The sequence below is a fragment of the Rhea americana genome, unplaced genomic scaffold (genome assembly GCF_003343005.1).
Source record: "Rhea americana isolate MKP2758 unplaced genomic scaffold, rheAme1 scaffold_14, whole genome shotgun sequence".
Classification (NCBI taxonomy): domain Eukaryota; kingdom Metazoa; phylum Chordata; class Aves; order Rheiformes; family Rheidae; genus Rhea; species Rhea americana.
Window position 1 is genome coordinate 8,548,393 of NW_028185483.1, and position 20,869 is coordinate 8,569,261.

Here is a 20,869-nt window from a genome sequence, read left to right on the forward strand (position 1 = left end):
TCTCTCCTTTTTGCCTCATCTTTTGCACTGGAGACTAAACCAAAAGTCAAATACATTGTCAAATATAGTGTCAAATACACTTCCAGGAAATATAAAGCATGGAAAAGAAAACAGATCACTGAACAGGAAATCCGTTGCTCTAATATAACACCCATGGTGATTACAAAATTCAGTCTTTCGATCTAGAAGCAGTAATGCAAAATCAGTACATAGGCTACCTAAGTCCCATTAAAAATCCTCAGGCAACCTAAGCTTGTATACCACTATTCTGCAAATATACATGACCACACATTGCTATGAAGTCATTTCCAAAGTCAGCTGTGTATAAAGTTCTTGTAATACAACCCGTAATCACTCTAAGGGGCCCTTATATTCCCACCCTTAGGCAACCCTCATCTTGCAAATACTATCAAACTGCCAGTTGGAAGAATATTTGCTTGTCTYAGAACAGCTATACCAAAAAAAATATCATTAAAGTAAAAAGAAATTGGGTCGCTAATATCCAAGGCTACTAAATTRCAAGCAAAGCACTACCTCACACTTTCTCCACATACAATTCTACAAGCCTGGCACCACAAAAGAMTAAAGCTAAGCTAATCTTGAAGTTCAACTGATATGTTGATCTAGTTACATCAGGTTTTTGAACTGCAGTTGAATTGTGCAGTAGTCCAGAAAGTCTAAAAAAGTGACTGTTTATATATCCAGCCATGAACAGAATCAGATACATGAACTCAAGTCCCCTCTGATCCCTCACGAGTTCCAACAAATAACAAACGATTCGACCAAGCACATGCCATGCCTTTATTACCAAGGTTACTAATCACAGAAAATTCATTTTAGAAGAGATGAAAGATAGCTACTATTCTGTCTCTACATGACTACTGTAACAATTTACATATATGCTTGAAAGCTAAACTATGACATACAGAAATACTAGAAACATGTGACTACCTAACACTTGAAACTACTAAACAACATGAACTACCACACTTCAAAATTGGCTAACTACAAAATGGAAAAAACAGCATTCCTCAAGCAGCACTTCAACAAAACAAAGGATGACATTTATTGTATGTAACAAAGCCTGYGAGAAAAGTTTAGTTAGCATCAACACCAACATGTGTGAGTATGCTTTTAAATACTGAAAATAAATATATCTTCCCTATACTGAAGGTCAAATAACTGTCCGACTTTCACATGATACAAGACAAAGTTTCAAGGAAGACAAGCAGCTTTGCCATAAAGGTCCTAATCCTGGCTACTTAGAAGGATAACRAAGTACCTCATCATATATCAGGTTTCATTCAGGTAACAGTATATACCATGACCACCAGATTGTACCACAGAAGTAGCTGCATCACATAGCAAATAACTCAGCAGTGAGCATACACTAACATCAATGGTGAGACCTCCTGAATTAGGCCATTCTTTTACAGCACATTTGTCATCTGCCACGATGAAGTGCCTTTTGTCACTGGTTTACATCACACACAAGCCCTAGTATTAGTGGCAGTTCACTAGCACATGAAGACAAAAATCTGAAGACACAACTTCATAATTAAATTCATCTGTACATACACTCACACAAATCTATACTTAAAATTCTAAAAGATACAGGGACAACAATACATCAGTTGATGAGTTAGTCTTCCTTTTAGTAGGCTTCTTAATAGTAATGAACTTCTATCACACAGTTCCAAGCTATGTTGGAGAAAAAAAAAAATAAGCTAATTCTGATAGACACAGTCAAGCTGTCTTTAAGGACTGTCACTGAGGRAGATTCTCACATACACCTATTCTGGTGCTTAGAAATACATTAAGAATATTTTAGCTAAACCTATTACTGTGGTGCAAGTCTAATGTGTCTTCTAGGGGTATCCTCCTTTTTACAGTGGCCTACAAATACACTAGCAAAATCCCACTTCCCAATTAAGTATTCAATTTGTTTTTAAGCAACTCTGATTCTCTGTCTGATTTTCTTTTTCAATTCTCAGATTCCTATAACTTTAGTTTTTCTACATCTTTTTTGCAGCATGGTATCTCAAACTTAGTAATATTTCCAGCAAAGCTTTATGTAGGCTGAGTGCAGCAGAAAAGCTTTATACCGTACTCTTGCATCAATAAAGTGTTTCTCTTTTTCTCCCCCCCATCCTCTTTTTCATATGCACACATTCACACAACACTTAGCTCACCTGCATTCACAAYAGCCCCAGATCTTTTGTGAGAACCCAATTTTAAGTATTTACCAACTTCTATCAATACTACTAAAGTACAGCCTAACTGAACTTGGTCTTGCCGAACTAGAATCTGTGCATTTTAAATTACTTCAATTGCTCAAGACTTTTCCGAATTCTAACCTTAGGCTCTGAAGCAGCAACCACCACTCTTCCCATGGTATCATTTATAGTTTAATCACAATATMCTAGTCTATTTCTACTAATTACTCAAACTGAGACTAGATCCAGGACCTCACTCTTGGGAAACTTCAACAGATAAATTACCTCAAAAGATAGCCTGTTTGACCATTCCAAAGTTTTTATTAAGTTAGCATTTATCAYACCTACTGTTTTTTTCCTACTACAAAAACTATTACCACATTAGAAATGAAGTTTGACCAAATTATTTTCAACATATCTATGTCAGTTGTTATTAATTTCCTTGGCAGCTCCTAAGGGACTATGGAAAGACTGCAGAATCATTTCCTGTACCTGTTAAATCTGGATCCTTCCTGCCTTGCTCCTACAATATGATTTTTTTTWAAAAAGATACTGTTTTCTCATCTTCAATTTTCTGGAACTTCACCCATCCTCTGTGTTTTAGGACAACTGTAATGACTCTCAAATTGCCTCATTAAGATCTTCACACATGCAAAGATAAAATGCATTAGAATCAGCTCATTTGAAAACATCTCACTTAAGGATAGGTGCTTTGCCCATCTTTGCATGCCTCAGTGTCTATAATCTGTGTCATGCCCAGTTTCTAAGAGACACCATTTCCAGCACATCTTTAGAAAGACAAGGACTCTAGCCTAAGATTTAGATAGTTGCATAAAAGCAAATAAGATGTTTTTTCTCATACTGTTTCTCATACTCTAATATTATTTTATCTCTAAACAAGACAATCCTCAGAGCATTTCTATTAAGATGACTAAGATGACACTGGTCTTCTCCTTATGCAACTTCAGACAATTAAGATTCCAAGAAAGATATGAAATTTCAATTTTTCCAGTGTATAACAATATTCACAAACTCAAGGAAAAATAATCCACTACTGCAAGTTCAACTAGAGTTTCAGTCCTTCAAATGTTCAATTACCTACAATCCTGAAAAAAATATAGTGCAACTACACTGTTCTCTTTCTTGATTGACAAACTTTAATGATTATCCATGGTGATATGCAACATCTACCCTGGTCCAAGCTAAAAAGACAGCCTATTTTCTACTTTCTGACAGAAGTCAGCACAATTCTTGTTTCCTCTATAGCTTCCTCCAAGGCATTTTTGAGGGTTTTCACAGAAGCTTCAATAAGCATAAGCACTTTACTTACTTTCCTCTTAATCTACTTTCTTAYGTAACCCAAATAGCTTCTCATAGATAGAGGTTACTCAGTATGGCAGCCTGACCTCTTTGTCTGGCTAGACAGCATACATTCCTGAGCTTTCCTAGAGGTTGCAGGRCTAGACCTTTTGTTTTTCCAGTGCTTTTCCTGAGCTCTATTACTATTCCACAAAAATGGGTCACAGCCAGCTGCCTTCAGCCCCTTAGAAGCTTACACATACTTTTTTTTTTTGTAAACAGAAGTGCCAGTATTGAGGGCACAATTCAAAGTTCACCTCTTTGGGGTAGTACTATATAACTGATTAAAAGAATGCAAGCAACATTACTACTTTAATTTGGATTGGCAGTAGAGATCAATTAGCAAAAATGTACACCAACATGCATTTCTCAGATCAGTTTTCTCGTCATTCACCAGTGAAAATTGGATTTGTATCGTTTAAGAGATTCAAAAAAAAWTTCCTTCCAAAACACAGCTCTATAAATAGCAGAGGGTTTATGAACATACTGAAAAGTTTACTTATCAAAAAGATACAGCTTCAGATGTTCCAAAACTATTCATGAAGTTATGACTGCAGAAATTTGGTGTGGTATAAGCATACAAAATCCTTTAGCGAGGTCTCCAATTTAAGAGCATAAATCCAATTTAATGGAGACTTAAAAGTACACTTAAATGTATAAATTTGATTAAGAAAAATAAATACTTCTGGTATCTAATATTTCAATATTTAAATCTCTTATGACTATTAACCTTAAGATAAGAGGTTTTCTACGGAAGTATTTTAACAAATGAAGGAAAGAATAAAGTTGACTTAACAGCCTCAACTAGAGAAGTAAACAGAGATTTCTGTAACATACCTCTACACTTGGGCTAAGGCTGCTTGGCAGTGTTTCTGATGTCACTGTAGTGCTTGGAAGGCTGGAAAAATCCCAAGTATTCACAGGCTGTATTGGTTCAGAGGGCTGAGAGTGATCAATACATTTTGGATTGTGCAGTAAGGTCACTTCATAAAATTCTTGAATATCTAGAGATGTGAAAAAAATGTGAAGTTAGGCTTCATAATTGCTATGACATTCTAGTTTTAACCACCTTTTTCTCCTGCAAAATGAATTAGATACCTACTACTTTATCTAGTACCAATGAAGCTGTATCATCAAGACCACTTGAACCTCCCSAGTGGATCCATATCTCTCTCTCAACCTATCCACCCCCTTACATCTGCATCTACATATTGCCACTCATTTTAGGTTCTGCCACTGGTAGTAGAGCTACTGGTGGCATGAGACGCAGTAGGAACAGCAGAAGCACATGCAGTAATTGCAGTGGAACACAGGAAGGGGATGGTGTTTATATCATGGTATATATAACCAAAGGCTAGGTTAGCTGAAATTATTCCAAAATTCCCTATTCAAGGCAACATTTCAAGGTCTTTCATATGACAGAAGTTTAAGTAACCACAGAAACAGAAGTACAGTGCTGAAGTCTGTTGTTAACAAGAAGTTACAAGTTAGGAATAAGGGAAAGAATCAAGACATCATACTGAAAAAAAAAAACAGAAAACTTGACAACAGAGATAGGATGAAACTTTAACAATATGAAGTAAGAGTCGTATTTAAAGGACTAAAACAACCTTTTCTACAACCTTAGGGACTCACCTGGAAACTCCTGGGGAAAAACAACCTGGCTGCACTAGCTCTTCATTGGTATTTTGTCTACTACCATGAAGCATCAGTAAAGCAATCAAAGATATTTCTATGGAAGTACAGGAACTGGAATTTGCTACAACTGTAATCACTGCTATAATCATCCACATTCAAAAAAGATTAACCTATACCTTCACCAATTTAAATCAAGGGAAGGGCAGAAGAATGAAGAACTTATCTTGCAAAGCATTTAATTTCTCCTTGGMAGTGCAATCTGCAAAATAGGAGTTGTAACTGATGTCCCTAATTACACCAACTTCACAGAAAATGAACACACAGTTAGCCCATGAAGTGAATARGATACAGCCACAAACACAAAGGCTGGAATGAGAAGGACTAATCTACAATCATGTAGCATTTCAAAAGCTATCCAGAGGCAGTAACAGAGGCACAAGAACTAATTCCTTTATTAGATGGAGTTGGGCCACAAGAGAAACAACCTGAATGAGAAATCTTACTGTTGCTGGTGTTCCAGCCTTATATTAGCACTGCTGCTCGYTATCAATTCAGAGAACTACAACCCTCAAGTTCCATTTATATCATTTCTCTGAGCAAGAGCCAAATTCCTATCAACTACCTACATTAATTTTTAAAATTTATATGTGCTCTTAGCACTGCTGATTGTAAGAAATAGCAGTGAGAGTTGCAGAAGATGCTATGTGACCTAGATATACAGGAGCAAAACAGCYTAAGAGATACCAATTGCCTTTAAATCTATTTTTCACATTAGTTCTCTCAGTTGCAAATTTCTGATATATTAGTGTTAATGCAGCTACAAGACCACCAAACGCAGAAAATAAATCTTCCTTCTGGTAAAGGGTGCTTTGTATACTAAAATAGCCACTGTTTTAAGTTGATTCTTTAGCTGCAATCCACAGCAACCAAGCCAGGAAGATTACTACATTATTTATGGGGAGGGGTTATTTGTGCAAGTGTTTTACAGTGGAAATCTAGGGCACCTATTCTTAATCCTGCTACTATTCAGTTAAGTCTCACTGTCAGTGGAGGTAGCCATTTATTCATACCACAGAATGATTTGTTTCATAAAGCACATCATATATCCCATACACCTTTTGACTTGTCTTTKTTTGTCTTTTCTATCTCTTAAGGACATCACAATATATTCATTATTAAAAGATGTCACAAATACGTACACTAGTTAACACTGAGATTAGTTGCTGTTTATCCTAACCTGGCTTCAGATTCATAATATTATTGTGTAGACACAGAGTTCCTAAATCTTTCTTTTTATCTTCTATTTACATTTTTACTTTATCAAATGCAAACATTAAACACTTATGAATACAGGCAAGCAATCTAAGAACCATGAATGCATTAACTATGTAAGGAATGAGTGCAGGACAATTACGTTTGATGAAGCCACAAACTCAGGACACACTAATCCAACCTAAAGGATTTCTCCTCCTGGTTTATTGCTATGAATCAACCCACAAAGGCATTGCTTTGTGTGCACGCATTTAAGATATCTAATGAAATCATACAAATCTCTAGATGCATTCTTAATATATGAAAAAGTTCTAAGATCTTCATAGTTCTCAGAAATAGCAGGTAGTAAAATAGGAGATTTTTCAGGAATCTTTGGGCTTATATTCACTTTGACATCCCATCCTGTTCCTCCCATATTAATTCTAAGATGGATTGTATCTCCTATCCTAAACTAGGTTACAGAAAAATAATTCAAATCAGAGATCACAGATTTTGGGGTGAGGTGAGGTGGGGAAGAAACAGAAGGAAAGGGTAGTGTTAAAGGAAGGCCAGAGACACAAAAAAAGTGGTAAGTGGTAGGCAACAGAAAAATCATGCTGGAATTACGTTAGGTCACAAGTTAAAAGCACATTACATAGTCATATCAACAATATTTTTTGATGGCAACAGGAGTAAGATTCTACACAAAGCAAGCAACAAACCAGCAACTCTGGAAAGGAGCACTATCAGGCATTAAAAAGAAAGTGATTTTTGTTAATTTGTTAAAAACCTGAAGAGCTAACCAAGGGGACAAACATTTCCAAGCCTACTTATAGCAAGGGGGCTTCAGACTCACCAGAGACCACAATATAGTAAATAAATAAAAAAAAAAAAAAGGACTGCATAACTGCCAAAGCAGTAAACAAATCCTGACAACCTCTCCTAAATCAAGTGCATTTGATGGCATTTCAAGAGTCTCCCATCAGCTCTGTCCAGAGATTGGCTCTCCAAGACCTAGGATTCCATCTAGCAATACGATATCATTCCTTTGGATAGATTTCTACCCCGCTCCYCAGAAATCAGACATAAAGCCTCTGCTTGCCAATTCTACTGGTATAAGTAGTGTCTGGTACTTCTGCAATATCTGCAGATAGATAACAAACTTGTAAATGAGATACAAGCAAGATCAGCATACATTCTCAAAATCTCATTGTCTATACCTTCTCTGTAGAAGGAATAAGCTTCCTGCCTCTTTGCATTCACTTACATATGAATTTTTCATAACTTGTGAAGTTAAATGCAGGATACCTGTAACTGCATTTTCTTAAGGGAAAGGTGTAGCCCCATAAACAAGGTATTCCCAACAYTTAGTGGACCACAGGCCTCATGTTAAGGTGACAATCCAGGCCTCTGGACTCGTCTTGGCCCGCCTAGGGATTTGTTTTTAACTTACGTTAGTTTAAAAGCAATTAAAGACCAGATGACTATAACCTAATTTGCACAGCTTTTGCTTAACTTTGATGTAACAGCAATGTAACACTTACTCAGATTGAGTGATGTAACATTTATTCTTTCAGATATTTACACAACATACATATACTATACATAGCTTGTTAAATGTATACAGTGTATATAACTTTATATAATAAAAACTATGTACAGGATATTTCATATACTTTATATATAAACAGTAGGTGTTACATCACACAACTGTCCCAAGCTAAGCAAAGATATAAATAGTTTATATAAATATACATGCATGCACACATGTGTTTCTGTAACTAATATATATAAATAACAAACAGTTATTCTGTATGAAATGAATCATCTAGGACACTAGGATAAAAAGCAACATAGAGAAGCACAGGTTGACAGCAGAGGCCTTGAAAACATATGCACAGGGTGATATCAGAGTGCCAGCACCAGGGCTAGGAACAACTTGCTGATCTCTAATGACTGGTTAAAGGAACACCATCTTGAGCACTGAGCAAGAACAGCTTGAGGGAATAAAGAGAACAAAGAGTAAGCATCCAGCAATCCCAAGAAACCACCAACAGCATCCATCTTCCAGGGAAGGGCTCTCAGTACCAGTCAGTCTCCCATTGCCCTCCCAGTCAACCCCAAGATTGAAGGATTGAAGGCACACATCTTACAACCCAGAAGTGCAGCTCTTAACACCAGAGATAGGGCTGGGTACTAGAAAGTTAATATGTACTAACTGTATATAATATGAAATATGYTGGTATCATTGTGACTAATAAAAGCTCCTGATTAGCCAGTTAAGACTTCAATTAGACCAGGAATAAATTCTTGGCTCTGCATATGARGCATGTTTCCTTTTAACTACATCAAGATTTTGAGTGCAACAAATCTTGGAGAATTTAAGCAACCTAGTTGGGAACTTGGATGCAAYAAATCAGAAAAGTTTTTCAACAAGAAGATTTTTTTTAAACTCTAAARATACTGAAGCATCCAGCATCCAGCATTGTTCAAATAAAACATTCCAAATCATAAACTGGCTAAACATCTCCAAAGGAAATCATTCATAATATATGATTACAGTAAAATTTGATCCTCTGATAATACCCCCTATTTTAGGCAGCCTAACACAACCAGCAACCACCCCTCCGAACTTGAGACTGAAGTTCCTGCAACAAACAATATGGCCTTCCCATTCAGCTCTACAATTTTTTTCACAGCTCTCTTACAGAAATTTTGGCAGTAATGTGCAGTTTTGGAATAAGTAAGCTTTCATAAAGCTCTCAAATAGGATACCTAATACTTTAAGTGGAAGTTAGAAGCTAAAGTGAAATTATATAAAAGTTAAAATGGAAAAAAATTGTGTATTACACATCCTGTAACTGAATAGCATGCATATATAACTGCAGGTAACAGGCCTGCAAATTAAGTTTTTCACATGGCAGCATGAGCTACACCAAGGACCAGAGGAAGTTAAGAGCATCTAAGCATCCACAACACCGGCCCAAGAACGACAGAGGCAACATAACTAAACAATCAGACCAGTAATAGTCTTTATCACTTTCCCTTTAAAGGATCAAAAACAAACAACTAAAAGTCAACACCACCAAGAACCTTTGCTCCTGAAGAACAAAGTTTGTTCTTCTTTGTCTCTTTGTTCTTGGTGAACAGAGAACACCGTGCACCCCTTGTATGTACCAATACTACAAAAATGAGTTTTGGGGAAGTTCTGCAGGGTCCTGCATTTAGAAACTACRAAGTCACTAATTGGCACAATTCAGAAAAGAATTGTACTATCTCCCTGGAAAGAAAATGCTGCTTTCACAGAAGGGTAGATGCTAAAATACACATTATTTTAGTAGTGACACAGTACAGTTTAATTTCACTTTCACATTTCACTGAAAAGTGTGTTAAGGACAGGCACAGAAGACTATCATCACATTAAACACGTTTGACTTCCTAGCAAGGATTCAGCAATGCACTGTAGTTTTTAACATGACACTGTTCTTTAGAGCCTACTTAAAAATTCTGATATTGGACCTTTAATTAATGCTATGGTATAGAGGAAATAGCTAAAATTTCATTGATATTTAACTAAAAAAAAAAGCTCTTATAAGTAGTAAAAGTCATTTGATGAGGATCACAGTAACCATTGCTTTTATGCTTTGTATTTTTACGCTTTAAGCATCTTTGCTATTTGTGGGTTATAGGTGGTTTTGCTTAAATAAATGTCAGGAAATTCCACACAAGCTTAACATTTCATACACTAAGAAACTAACATGTTTACTGCAACAGATCATACAGGATACTGCATGTAAAAGTCGGCTCTTGTCCTTTATGCTGTATACTACACACAGTTCTAAACTGCTACTGCAATACACACAAAATTAACAATTACACCTGTACATGCAGAATTAGCTATATTCTGCATTGAGACTGAAAATTCTCAAATGATTTAACAGCTGTATGCTCAAAGAATAGCTGATTTGGCAAGTTTTTTTTTTTTTTTTTTGATGGTTTTCTCATTTTTGATAAACCCTAAATTCATACTTCTCATTCTAGGAAGCATCCCACTAATCCAGAAGGATCTTTTGAAGATTTTTACAGTTCTCTTATAGCTATTTACTTTGTCTACCAGAGGCAACTAATTCTTCCTAAGGGTAAAAAGTATTGGCTAAAGAGAGAAGAAGCAGGAAGTGACAACAAAAAAAAGCTGCACACAGGATTGCTTGCACAGCTGACTCACACGAAAAAAAAATCTGCTCAAGTTGTTAATGCACTGGCAAATCTTTGAAGACAGAAGTAATCTAGATAGGCAATCTAAATACACACTCATCACCTACTCTCAGCTCTCTTCCAACTAAAAAACGTATTTCAAAATAAAATGTATTCAACAGTAAGAAAGGCATCCTTATGTATTGTAGGCTGTAATTAATTCATTCTCGACTTTTGTTATTTGTGGGTTTGTTTTTTCTCCCCCAAAGGCCATCTTGAACAAGATGGATTGTTCAGTAGAGCTTCTTCTCCATTTCTGCTGCCCTGCAAGAAGAAAGCCATACTGATTTCAAACTAAAATACTTCAAAGAAAAACAAACAAATTTCAGGAAGCTTCCAATCAGAACACAAGAGCAGCTGTACTCGATCAGACCAAAGATCCATCTAGCCTTCAACACTAACCATGATCAAAAGAGGCATCTAGAGAAGTACACAAAGGCAACAAACAAATGGCAATACCTCCTCAAAATACCCCCTTCAGTTTCAACCACTTGCTTCTCTGGATTGTCTGAGCCACAGAGAGGTTGTCTGTATTTAGTAACCCTTCATTGATTTCTTTTATGAGCTGTTCAGCTCCCCTCACAAATTCTAGTATTTAGAGCGTTCTGTAGAAAACAGTCCCATAATTTAATTACTGAGCATGAAACTGCTTTTCTTTGTTTTAACCTACCATCTGCTAGCCTCACTTGAAGCCCTCTAGTTCTTATCGAATGCCTGTGCCAAAACAGTTGATCCTTACCCACCCTTTTACTTGCCACCCATAATTTTATGCACTTTACATTCTCCTCCCCATAACATTTTCTTAAAGCTGGAGGGTCCTAACTTACAYAGTCATTCTTTGTAGGAGAGCCACCCCCTAGCTCTTATCACCAAATTATCTTGTGATGCCAGTATCTGTTCCAGCCCAATAACAGTTAACTCAGAGCCTCTTATTAAAGGTTTTTTCCTCTGCTGCATATCAGTTCATATTTATGTGCACTGAATTTCACTGGCTATTTTACTGCTCAGGCAATCTCATAASTCTTCTGGCATTTTTTTTTTTGCCATCAACCTTAACTTTACTAATCTGAGTAACTCAATGCCATCAGCAAACTGCCACCTTACTGTTCCTTGCCTTTATGGGTCACTCATGACCATTTTGGCCAACAGAAAACCCAGAATGAATCAGTCGCAATTTACTAAGTCTCTCACTCCCAGTAAAAATCGACAAATTTCTCCTACATTTGGTTTCTTATTTTCCCCCTTTTTGCTTGCTCAGTCAAGTCAGTGAAGATCTGGGCCACCAAGTTTTAGACAACAGATAGCAGCCCCCTGCATCCTTGCTTTATGGCTCTGAGCTTGTATAAGATTGGAAATTAAGTTCTAAAATTTCTAAGTGGACAATTCAACAACAAGCTCAAGTCTCACCAAGTCAGCCTATGACTATGAGAAGAGATTTAAAAGGAAATCTATTTTCAAGTATTTTTGAGTTCCAGATAAATAATTAATTCCGCAGACACTGATGAAGTACTTCTTTCCAGCAGATGTTCAACTAGAAAACAAATCAACTTCAGCCAAAGCTCAAGGAAACAAGTCAGAAAACTACCAGATATATTTGCACCAATATACAGGCTAGAGTGAAAGCATTTCACTATTAGCTTTGTTCTCGAGTACCTCCACCAAAGCAAGTATACTCCCCCAAACCCACAACTGATCAAACAGCTTATGAATTCTTTCAAAAGTTTACTTATTTCAGTTTAATATTTCACTTGAAAAATCCATCCATATGAATAATTTGCTATCTCTCATTGGTCTATTATCAACCTTCATTCATCTATAGAGGATTTGTGAATGTGCAGTTTTCCAAATATGGGTATTTCATAAACACAGAAGTCTGTTAACAATCTGACCATGTGTAGATCCTGAGGACGTTTCACACCATTACAAATTAAGTACTTCCCTAATTAAAAAAGAATGAAAAAGCACAAGCACACGCAAGCAAGTGCAAGCAATTTCCTTCTTACTTGGGGCTCCTTGCTATGCTGAAAGAGAAGCACCTAAAACTTAACTTTTAGAATTACTAGAAAGTAAATCAACAGGTCAACATGTTATTTCATATCTCAGCCATTTGAGAAGTATGCCATCTGCCATATTCTTAGCAGTCCTACATAATGAATAGACAAAATATAAGCAGAGTTAAGACTATGGTCAAAATAGGCAGAAGAGTGTCAGGGCTACCAATTGCCATTCTTAAGTTGTAAAGTAATTCCTATGAACTTTAAGTCTCAATCCTTCATGCTTACCCTTTACCCTCTAAGGGTATCCATTTTTCAGGTCTTTGTTTACTTGCATTGAAAGAGTATAATCAGTTATTAACACGAAAAACAAACATTAAAAAAGCTTCATATTCATTTACCAAGCCAATGCCCAGAGACAGTTAAATATTCTCTTTGTGTATTCATCTCCTTCCCCCACCCCCACCACCCCTAGAGAAAATAGATGTCTGTATTCACATTATGAAATGCAAAAGCCAGACTCATCACCACCTCTGTAAAGCTTCATTGAGCTTTTTCTTTTTAATCAAAACTACTACTGCGCACAATCAAGAAGTCTTAAAAAAAAAAAAAAAAAAAAAACACACAGGTTACATTGCAACTTCCTTACCAACCTGCTCTGTTCTACAACATCCTTTGCTACAAGCTACAGCATCCAATTACTCTTCCTTAACCCTTCCACTTGTTTCAGTGTTGATGCCCTACCCTTTAAGTCTCCATTCTACAACACTTCCTTTACTATTCTCCTCAGCATCTAGCTCCTCAACTCTGGTAGATATTATCTTGCAATTCTTACACAGATGCTGTCTGATTTGCACTCAGCTGAAATTGCTCTCATCTAACCTTAGATTTAATTGTTTGTTCTTGCTCCTTTGGCTGCCTTTTAGAGTGAGCCATGTTCCACTCCTTCCCAGCCTGTCCACTTGTGCATTCCAAGCTGTTCACATTTTCTCCTTTGCTCAACTGCTCCTTCAGTATATCTTCACAAGGTCTCCTTTCAATTTTCCTTTGGAATCYCACAGGGTCTTTTCGCCTGTGTTCAGAACTAAGATAGGAAAAAACTTACAAAAGTTAAAGTTGTCACTGCAGCTTAAAATTGGCGTAACTACCTCCTGCTGTCCAAATAATCTTTCACATTTAATATCACCTCACACACACTTAATCATCAACCCAAGCATGGGAAAAAAATAAAATAAAAAAATAAAAATGAAATCAGAATTGTCCACGCTCTCTAAATATCTCAACCCTGGTTGAAAATCATTAGTAGCCAATATAATACTTTTTCTCCTTAGAAGTATGCATTTACTCCTGTCTTTAGTAGCAACAGAAACCAGAGAGGCATAAAGAAAGTGCTATTAGTCAGTCTTGTCTGTAAGATGTCCCCCAACTAGTGCCATTACAGGACTGATGAAGCTTCTCTCCAAAGGAATGCATTCTAAATCAAACTGTTTTGGGGATAAGTTCACCCACTGCTCTGAGCTTAGGTTTCATACAGATCCACAGTGCTGCTTGAAGTAAACAGCACAGGCATTGGTTTCTTCCACCGACAGTAACTTGGTAGACTCTGAGCTAAGTATATGACACCGTTGACAACACAGAAATAGTTGGCACCAAACTCTTCAGTGATAACACATTTGTATTTCCTCTGGTCAAATTCTAAGACAAGTCTCTACAAACAGAACTTAAATTTGCTAAGCTTTTAGAATTTTTCCTCTTTGCATCTCTGTTTTTGGCTGATTTTTCTGATCTCCAGCCAAAATAACTCAACTTTTTGAGGACTGGCTGGGAAGATACTTCCACATGACAGAATTCCTATAAACACTTTACTAAAGAGCTCTAAAGCCTCCTCTAAGTTGGAGAGGAAACATGAAGTTAACGGGGTTATTCTAGTGTCAGCCCTACCCCTTCTGCTATCTCTAAACATTCTTCCAAATTTGGCCTAGTTATAATTCAGGAAACCATCTGTGCAAAGAGACAACTAGTCAGCCACTAAATCCTAGTTTCTAGGAAGTTTCCACCTGCATCAAAGCAAGCTCCATTCCTTCAAAACACAGCTAGATGCACAGGACAAACCTGGGCTTAACTAGGCACACCATATTCCTACAGCAGAGCCGAGTAAAACGTTCCACACAACTGCTCTGCCCCTACTGCTGGGATCACCAAGGAGGCAGGTATAAGATTAAGAGCAAATATCCTTTCTTGAGCTTTCCCTTTTCCTCTACACTGCAYTCAAGCACCAAAGTAAAGTCTTTGATGCAAATGTTGAAGGTATTAGGTGCAAAGCCTAGCACAGAGCAACATGGGATGAAAAAGTAATAGCAATTAGAAAGAGACAGGGTTTTTAAAAAAAACAAAACAAAAACAAAACATACACACACAGTAAAGGAAGAAAAGCAAGAAAGTCACATGTAGCAACCCAGAAATTTCCCAGAACCTGAGAACTAGATCAGTTATTCCAAATTTCAATCTCTTTTCAGCCTCCTGATGAACAGCAGATTTGTTGACAATGTTTTCTTGCAGTAGTCCCTTTTAATGAGAGCAGTGTAAAGAGAATAATACCGTAATTGATAAATTCTGYAGTGCAGCTATTCAACCCTGAATAAACAATTGGTATAACCACAGAAAGGATAATCTTTTGCCAGAATACTATTTATCTGCACATCAGTAGCTACTCAGTTTACACTAGTCCCACGTGCTATTTTAGCAGCAATGTAATCCCAAAAATTCAATACATACTACTATCATACACACAAACATACATGGCATACAAAACACATTAACCCCAGGGGAATGCTGTACACAGCAACCTCAAGACTTCCTGCATTATCAAGTTACATTACAAACATACATATAAAATGACAAGCAGTACTATAAAAAGGAGGAGCAGTGAGATTGTTCCCCTCATTATTAGATTTCTTTGTGAAGAAGGTGTAAAGTTCTTCCTAAAAGTGGGACATTCTTAAGCAATAAACAGTGTGGCCAAAGCATATTTACAGTGACAGGGTAAATGATAACTCCAGTTATCAAAACACCAGTCTCCCCCCTCTATCTAGATTATATATATATACACACATACATATATATATATAAAAAAAAAAAAGAAACTCCATCATGAAAATAGTTAAGAATTTAGTGACCTTTGAGGCCACAACCCTATGTCAAATCAGGCTGAAATCAACTCATGCAAAATTCAGGGACAGAGGCTATAGTAAAGTATTGTCATACTGTCTCCTTAGGAAASTTGTCTGGAAAGCAAAGAAATACCTCAAAGTTACAAAAACTTGAGCATCCAAAGATGTTTCAGCCTCAAACAAGAGCAAAGATATTAYGTTATTAAAGTTGTAATGGGGGTGTGAGGGAAGGTCATGAAAATGCAGCAAGAGTAAAATTTCCATCTGAAAAAATACCTATTTAACAACTACAAAAATTTCAGTAGTACCTAACATAAGACCTAGCTTTCTCTGAAGTTCTCTCAAAAAAAGAAAAAAGAAAAAGAAAAAAGAAAAACCCCCAACATTCACCGATCCTTTAATCACATCCTTGACTTACTTTCAAAATTTAAATATTCAACTAAGTCCGAAAGTACTTGTATTAGGGCCTAAACTACATTTAAAAAAAAAAAAAAAGGAAGGCAGTTAACTGGTAGCCTTTCTCAAGTTAACTACGGAGCAGTCCTGCACAATGACAAATACCCATGATTAAAATCCTTTATAAGGCTTGCATTGATTTGAAAAGTTAACTATGTTGTCATGCCATATGCTGTATTAACTAACTTCACCCCAAAGTAAAAGCTGATACTGAAGCTTCCCTAAAGCAATACTTTTGGTTTTAAGTTATGCAGAAAAGCTTCTGCTTTAATCACAGTTAACTTCAATTTAGCTAGCAAGTACAGAAAGTATTTCCACATAGGCTATCTGAGAGGGAATTGAAAGAGCAAGAACATCTACATGGATGCCACATGGAGCTCAGAGGAGATCTAGGACCACACACTATCTGACCAGGACACAGTTCAGTCTGCTCCAAGTAATATACCTTTTTGGCAGTGCTGACCCTATCCAKCCTACTTCAGTCTAAAGATCTAGGGTTGTTTCCCTAATGCAGTTCACAAAAGCCAGTGCAGACAGAGCTAAGGCAGCTAGACAGATTGGGGGTGAGGGGAAGGAGGGAATGGGGGTAAAGTTCCTGCAAGTTTCACCTTCAGTCAAGCTACAGATAAATCTAMATTAAGCATTTACCTTAATGCAACCATCACTTACAAACTTCACAGACGAGACTTTTCTTTCCCTGACATGTTAGCACTATTTTTCTAGTATATTCTATCAATTCACAACACTCATTAATCCTAACTAAGGTTAAAAAAACCTTATGATTATTGAGATATGGGGAGACAGTTCCTATTTTTCAGTTCAGTGAGGATTACTGCAACCACTAAACTTTTTCCTCAAGATTTCCCATGCCAGATATTCATGTTAAGAATAATCAGGTCATAAGCAGCATCCATGACGCAGGTCTTCATGTGAATGAACTCCARGTAAAATAAATTAGACTGCTTACATGCAAGAAATTCAACACATTCAACCTCCCCCACATCAGATTTGCCGTTTTAAACCAAGAAGTTTACATATTCAAAGTCAAAAAAAATAATGTTAAGAAAACACAGAAGAAAAAAAACTTAAGGTGGACAAGGAGACAGAAGGCAAGAAAGGCAGCAGAGCTAACTCCACTGCCAGAGTGCACAGAGACCATTTCAAAAATTCCCTTTTTTCTAGCCCATGTGCAAATGCAAGTTATTGTCAGGAAAGAAATATTTTAGAAAGTGATAAACTGCCTCATTTTTATAAAYCAGTACTATTTTTAATTTTAAGAGACTATTTTCACATGGTCAACTGCAGCAGAAATTCCATTAAAAACAGATGGGCTTTAATTAAAAGACAAATCTGTTTATAAAAAGCAAGCAACTTCACACATTTTTTCCAGAGATGTGCTAGACTTATGTACACAAGTGCTTCCCCCCTCAGATATTTTTAAAAAAGAGAAATTCAGGATGTGCCTGTACCTTTAAAGAACCTGTATCTTCTCAACAAGAACGGTGTCTGAACTATAGGACAAACTTAACTGCAGAAGCATTACCACAGTATTTTAAGATAAATATCAAATTCTTTACCAAACCAAAATTATATCCTATCTCATCCCTCCTTATGCAAGTATTTTTCTTGGGTCACTTAGTAAACTGATCCATCTCACCAATTATCAGAACAGCAATAAAAAGACTATTTTAATTACAATCAAGAAAACATAAGCTAAAAAAGACACCACAATTCTGAGATTGTACAACAGGACCTAAAACTAACGCTACTTCTCACACCTATTTAATCAAAGGCCAGTGGTAGTCATTTAATTAAAGTACGAGACATTATCACACTGGGCTACTGAAAAGGAAACATGACTGCAGCCTTCACAAACATTCTCACTTACCATTGACAGGCAACTCTTGGGTACAGTACAGCAAGTTGGCAAAAAAAAGGGGGGGAGAGGAAACAACAAATGATGAAGGCATTTTGTTTTTACTTAAAAAAGTAAAAAAAAAAAAAAGAAACTAGAAGTAGCTTGCTTTCTGGAATAAGTATCTATATGAGAAGTAACTATATAGCTGAGCTTGCAACTTGCTGTAAAAGCAGCCTTGGATATTTATTTTGCAGACACATCCCAACTCCTTGAAAAGCTGTACTAGAGAATCAACTCTGAAGTAATGAAAAATGCTGTATTCCAGAGAAGTCTCTGCAGCACACCCAAAAGCTTTATCCAACTTGCTCCCAAATGTCCATGTAAAGAAGACATAAAGAGCAGGCTGAAGATTTGCACAGTAACTGTAGCCATCCTCCAGACACCATCTTTTCCAGGGAGTCCTTACTGCTCCATCTCCACTCTTTGCTCCATCATGCAGTAGATGTTTCAAGGAAAAATAGCCATGAACAGCCTGTCACTTACCAAAAATTCCCCTGATGTATTTACATGCAAGAGGGGGGGAGGGAGAATAAAAGGAGAAAAACGGAAGTTGAAAGCATAAACTGCTTTAAAAGCAAGTCTTCTCTGCTACTRTTTTTCAGAGAAACGGTTTGGGAATACATATACATCCCTCATAATAAACAACCATTCGATCAACCTGTAAACACAAAGTTAACACAACACATCCAAGAAATATGTATCTATTGTGCATGCACAGATCAACCATACCAGACAAAATCTGGGGTCAAATGGTAGCAACAAGGACCATCTTACAAGAAGGGAAAAAGGCTACATAGCCTGTCCAGGCAACAACACCACTCCTGTTTTCTGTTCTTGCAGAAAGAAGTCAGCAGATATGAGGTAGCAAACTTTACTACTACTGCTAAGCATGGAGCTGATGAGACAACCAAGATGTGAATACGAGAAGAAAGTGTGTGTTGCAAGTTACAATATCAAAGGCTAATGCCATGTAAGAGACAAGTATTTTGCTCAATGAAGGGGATTAAGCACATAGTGCTTCATGGATCCTCAAGAAAAAATGGCAACCAACACCATAATTTCCAAGGGAAAAATAAAAAGCCTAACTGCAGTACTTAAAGTTCCTGATGTAAGACTTCAGCATGTTGATCCACCAGTGACTCCTATTTATACATATCCCACCGTTAGTCCAGTTTTTCACCATGGAGCTAGCTACCATCAACTACCTATTAAAGAGAAACATGTAAAGCGTCTGAAGTACAAGATTTCTGGAACTGACCTGTTTTCACAACTAGCTTTCAAGAACTTAGCTGATAAAAACACAGCAAGCTGACTATCCTCTGAAAAACTACATGAGAAGAAAGAAATGCTCCAAAACAAATCACTCCAAATGCAGCAATGCATGCTTATGATTTGGCTGTCCCCATGTTACCAACACAATTTAGATTTAAAGGAGTTGCAGTACTATGAAGTAACATGTATACTCATCTGATACGCTAAACATGCAGTAAGTTGCGTAAAGGCCAAGTAACAAAAGCAAACTTATACTAGCTAGAATGTTTGTTTCAAGTCAGACATAGATTATCGATTAGAAGGGAAAGAAAAAACTTTAAGAGTTTTGTTAGCTTACCTTAAAGAATAAATATTTATTCTTTATCTAACATAAAAATAATGACACCTAATCAATGAGAAACTGCAACACTCCTTTGTAGAAGTCTGAAAACAAAGTCAGGATTTTGAAAGTTATGTTCATGCTCAATTTTTTTCAAGCAGACACCTGCAGGAAATCCCAAACTATGTACAAGTACTTGAACAAGACTTACGTGAACATTTTCAGTGAAGAAGCACTGCAAGTACTTCAAGCTAAAAAAATCAGCAATGCTTTCCTTCATGTTAATGTTTCCCTGCATATTAAAGCATAGGAAAAGAGAAAGCTGTAGCCTTCCCACGAGGCTCTGAGTTTTGATCTCATTCACTTCAAGCTAACTCCACACACACAAACTTCAGAGTGTTTTAGAAAATGAGTATTTGCGCAAGTTCCGCTTTAGAAGCAAACCCACAACCAAAACCACTTCAATTCATTCATCTATCTGTTGCACTGTTGCATACAGACTCACAGGAAAGAGAACTGCTATAAATTGCTCAGGTAGATACAAGATGCAGAAACACTCTGCACTGAGCAGCCGAGAGCAGGACGTCCCAGCAGAAACAACCGCACCTGACCGCACAGCTGCGAGCAAATTGTGCCAGCCGGCACAGTCAGGTAAGCTACTCGAAGCCAGAACTGCTGCTGCACCGAAGCACGTGTGCCACTATGCAAAGCACGGGCAGAGCGAGGGAGAGCGCACGGCTCCCAACAGCACAGCGCCGGCTCCGCCGCTCGTCCCCCCGACGCCGCGAGTGCACCGAGCCGCCGCGTTACCTATGAGCGCCTGGAAGAGGCTGCTTTGGAAGATGCTAATGACGCGCTCGATGGAGCTCCGCAGCTGCCGGTCCTCCGCCTGGCTCAGCTTGGAGCGGTACTCCTCCAGGAGGCGCAGGGCGCGCTGCGTGTCTGCGGGCAGAGAGCGGCCACACGGTCACCGCCGGCACCCGCCGCGCCCGCGCCGCCGCCGCCGCCGCCCGCCGCCGCCG

The 20,869-nt window shown here is 37.5% G+C and overlaps 1 protein-coding gene across 1 annotated transcript in view; it reads right to left on the reverse strand.

Moving 5' to 3' along the window:
- The window catches only part of DLG1 (discs large MAGUK scaffold protein 1), a 185,211-nt gene that overhangs the window by 143,035 nt on the left and 21,307 nt on the right, over positions 1 to 20,869 (reverse strand). Inside the window, exons 4-5 of the mRNA XM_085298703.1 lie at positions 20,658 to 20,789; positions 4,413 to 4,579 (exon numbers count right to left, since the gene is read on the reverse strand). Of these exons, the coding sequence (XP_085154829.1) occupies positions 4,413 to 4,579; positions 20,658 to 20,789 (299 nt within the window). The remainder of the gene's footprint in view (positions 1 to 4,412; positions 4,580 to 20,657; positions 20,790 to 20,869) is intronic.